We start from the raw sequence: 3,717 nt of genomic DNA, 5'->3' as shown, positions 1-3,717 counted from the left end.
GAAATGAGTGTCTAACCTACTGAGAGCACGCGTAACTAAGTAAGCTGAAGCGGAAAGACACACAGTAGCTACTGTGTCTATTCAGTTAAACCCCAAGAGCTCCGGTCTTTAAAATAAAGCTAGACATCAATCAACTAGTGGACTATAGCAAATTGTTCTAGCATGACGAAATCTCCTTGGGACGTGAGTGCTTTGTATGACCAAACAGGCCATCAGACCAGTTCGTTGATTCAACCAATCAAGGATTATCCAGGCCCGTGTTAGCGACTGCGCAAGCGCTAAATCAGAATAATTGGTCACCCGGCTTACCACATTTTCTGCCCCAGGAGAAAAATGTGACGCGCTCTACTATGATTGGTCAAGAAAACTGGACGAGTCCAAGTGGTCAGCTGACCGCACTGGGCGATTTAGATTCCAGATTCCGATAATCAGCACATAAATTTAACTCCACCTTGGTGTGACCCAGCTGTTTCTACAATTCCCTTCCAACAAACAGTGAATAGAATGATACATTCAAATACATCTCGACCGGAACACCTAGAGCGTATTGGCGTAAGGCGACCGAAATGTGCACGATGCCGTAACCATGGTTTAGTGGCCTGGGTAAAAGGTCATAAAAAATTCTGCGCCTTCCGAAATTGCACTTGTGAGCAATGCATACTCATTGTGGAAAGGCAACGCGTGATGGCTGCCCAAGTGGCGCTGAAGAGACGTCAGGCAGTTGAGGATCTGCTGGTACAAGAATGGAAAAAATCCCAAGGAGCTCTTGCAAATCATTCCCATGAAGAGGAGTTGGAAGACTCAATTCGAACAGAACGAAGTGATTCTTGGATGGAAGTCCATTTGGCTTCCATTCCGGGTAAGGATGTGCTTGTTGTTTCGACCCGAATTCCTCATTACGGTTTATCTTAGTTCCGTCCTTTTTTTGTCAATTTTCCAGACATCCAAATTAGCACCGTCACTTTTTAGACAAGTAACTGTCGACTGTTCTGGTTGGCAATGCATTAGGGTCCTGTTGTTTGGATGGTAACCGAATTCCTCTTTGGTTGTCCGTTAGGTATATCTTATTGTTCGGAACTACTCAGAGCTCTCCGGTTCAGGTTAGGCAATGTGATCAGTGTCATGGGGCTGCTGATTTGTCATTTGCCGGTTTACTCTTTCTGGAACATTCCTTGTGACCCCCTTTTCTGTTCCGATCTCGATGGATGTGACTGTAAACGACAGAGTTTAGATTGTGGTGGCAAACGTCCGGCCGGTTTCTTAAAAGTTCTCCCTCCGCCTTGTGCACCTGTTTTTGGTGCCTTATCAGAACTCACAGTGGAACTAGCTGTCCACAGACAACTTATGTAGCTTCGCCCTTATTCCGTCAGTGAGAGCTTGTAGATGAAAGACGAAATGCAGCAACCCTTCAAATTCTGGTTTAAATTCTCAAAACCCATGCAGTTTGAATCCTGAGCTGTACGGTACACACGAATAGAATGAGAAAAATATCTGGCGGAGTCGCACAAGATCTGGAGAAGAAAATTACAGACCAATGTCTCGTTGTTTTGTATCTGTCTTGTATACCGCCTACGATTAGTTAGTTCATTCCATGGCATAAGGATCTTTTGACAGGACCGTTTGATCGTAGCGACCCTACCACAGGACCGTTTGATAGTAGCAACCCTACAAGGTGTATGTCAGCAATTACCACTTGATAAAAGTTGTGAAACAGCTCGCTCTAAAAGGGAACCATCATTTCAACCATCATGTTCAACCCGGAAATCAAAGACAGGCTGCAGACAAACAATGGGACGAGGAAAGACAAAAGGGACAGAAGGCGACTTGAAACTGTTTCTTATTAAGGATCTCTGAGATAGATCCATATGATCACTCCATCTATCTCAGTTGCCTTGCTAAAATATCCGGGTGGCCATTCATTCCATTATCACGCGCGGTAACATTGTTTTGCAATCATTCTGCAATGAATCTGCTGGACTAAGCTCCTGATAAGTGTGTGAGCGAACCGGAATAGTCAGTTGCTATCGAAGTTGAGCAGCTATCAATATGCACTGGTTTCTGCAAGCAGCCATGCATTTCCCCAGCGATGTCGGTCCAAGTAATCAACAACTACTGACAAAGATCGCAATGCACTTGCAGCGATTAGTCACTTAAAGCCACCTGAGTCAAGACTCATGTTCAAGTTTTACTGGGTTGTACTGGCTGGACAAATAAATATATGAATGCTATACTAATCGGCGGGACAAAACGTTTTTCTGCCCACGGGTTTTCCGTTTTCACTGACGCCAGTATGTTTTTTGCTAACTGTCAAGACAGAATCCAACTATTCAAACATGAGATCTTAAACTTCTTGTTGGGCATCCACTTCGGGCTATATTATTATCATTATTACTAATAGTATTGCTTCTATTATCCCTCTCCGTAAATCCTCATCTTTTATAATTTTGCATACATCTGTCTCTGATTGCTGGTCACCACAGTTAAGAGTATTATCACTAAGGTTTTTCTGAGGTTGGTTACAGGGACAGTCACACCTGAAGGCAACTACTATAATGTACTCCTGATAATAGTAATCTCTTTTAAGAGGGATATGCTCTGAATTGCATGAGTTCCACTATCCATGTGATAGGGGACCACTGGTATGATGAGCTGAGGTGTGTGTGTGGAGAGCTGGAGGTCACTGCATTAGCTAAACTGCAAATTTTCGCTACGAAACAGTGAATCGCGGAAGCTTTTCGCCCAAAAACAAGCCGTTTATTTGGTGAAAGTCAAATAAAAAGACAGTGTACCTGGTTTAAGCCGAACGAGGAAAGATATTACGAAAATAATTTTAAAATTTTTTGAGGGTCACTAGCGTAGAATGAAGAATGACATCAGTCAGTGAAATTCATTTGTAAAAGGTCTACGTATCAGAGAAGCAGGCAAAATGAAAAATTTTGCGATGATATCCGTAATTCATTGGTTGTTTATCGCTACATCCTGTTTGGGACCTGCGAGGTTGGACCGACACCCCAACTCCCGATTTTAGTTCAATTTTTGTCCAACCTTGTTATAACATCACTGTATTTATTTTGTAACGGGTGTGAAGTTACTCAGAGATCAGATGAGGCTTTACACACTATTTTGTTCACCAAGAAGACATATGTAAGACTTACCCCCAAGAATTCAAGTTGGATATTTACATTGGATTCGTTTTATATGTGAATCACACTAAAATGCCCTGAGTTGACTAAAAGTCGCAGTTAGTATTGGAGTCTGTACTCCGCAGACTGAATGGACGATACAGTAAACTACATCTGACATAGCAGTTCTAGATAGACAGCTGTATGTACCCCAAGAACTTCCCAAGTCGCTGGTGCCCCAAGAAACACGACCAGGCACATAAATGGAGGAACGCAGACGACGTCTTCAACGTCACGCATCTTGTTTTCGAGGACGCATCACCGGCCTTTGCACAGCCATATTCACACTGCAAGAAAGTAGGATGAGTGGTGAAAACAGAGCTGTCAGTAATATCTTCAGATCCCGGGATGATCTCATCGTCCTTTTCCATCATATCCGTTGGAGTTCGTTTCTCTAGCCAGTGCTCATCCAAGAGTGACGCGTAGTGCAGCAGCGTTCCACAGATTTCGGTGACGGTTATACTGTCCGCACTGCAATTCAGCAGCACCAGGAGTCACTGTTCTGTCTTGCAGTAATGTCTTCACAGAATTTTGT

The 3,717-nt window shown here is 43.3% G+C and overlaps 1 protein-coding gene across 1 annotated transcript; it reads left to right on the top strand.

Moving 5' to 3' along the window:
• Nucleotides 1–504: 504 nt before the first annotated feature.
• Nucleotides 505–3,486, top strand: T265_13501 (hypothetical protein; the record flags this gene model as incomplete). The annotated part of the gene is made up of 2 exons (XM_009169116.1): nt 505–859; nt 3,319–3,486. Coding segments are annotated over 2 exons (522 nt in total), but the record flags the coding sequence as incomplete, so codon positions are not given.
• Nucleotides 3,487–3,717: the final 231 nt, after the last annotated feature.

This window comes from Opisthorchis viverrini, assembly GCF_000715545.1.
Source record: "Opisthorchis viverrini unplaced genomic scaffold opera_v5_71, whole genome shotgun sequence".
NCBI classification, from domain to species: Eukaryota; Metazoa; Platyhelminthes; class Trematoda; order Opisthorchiida; family Opisthorchiidae; genus Opisthorchis; species Opisthorchis viverrini.
The sequence above is the reverse complement of the archived record's forward strand: the minus strand, read 5'-3'. Positions and strand labels throughout refer to the sequence as shown.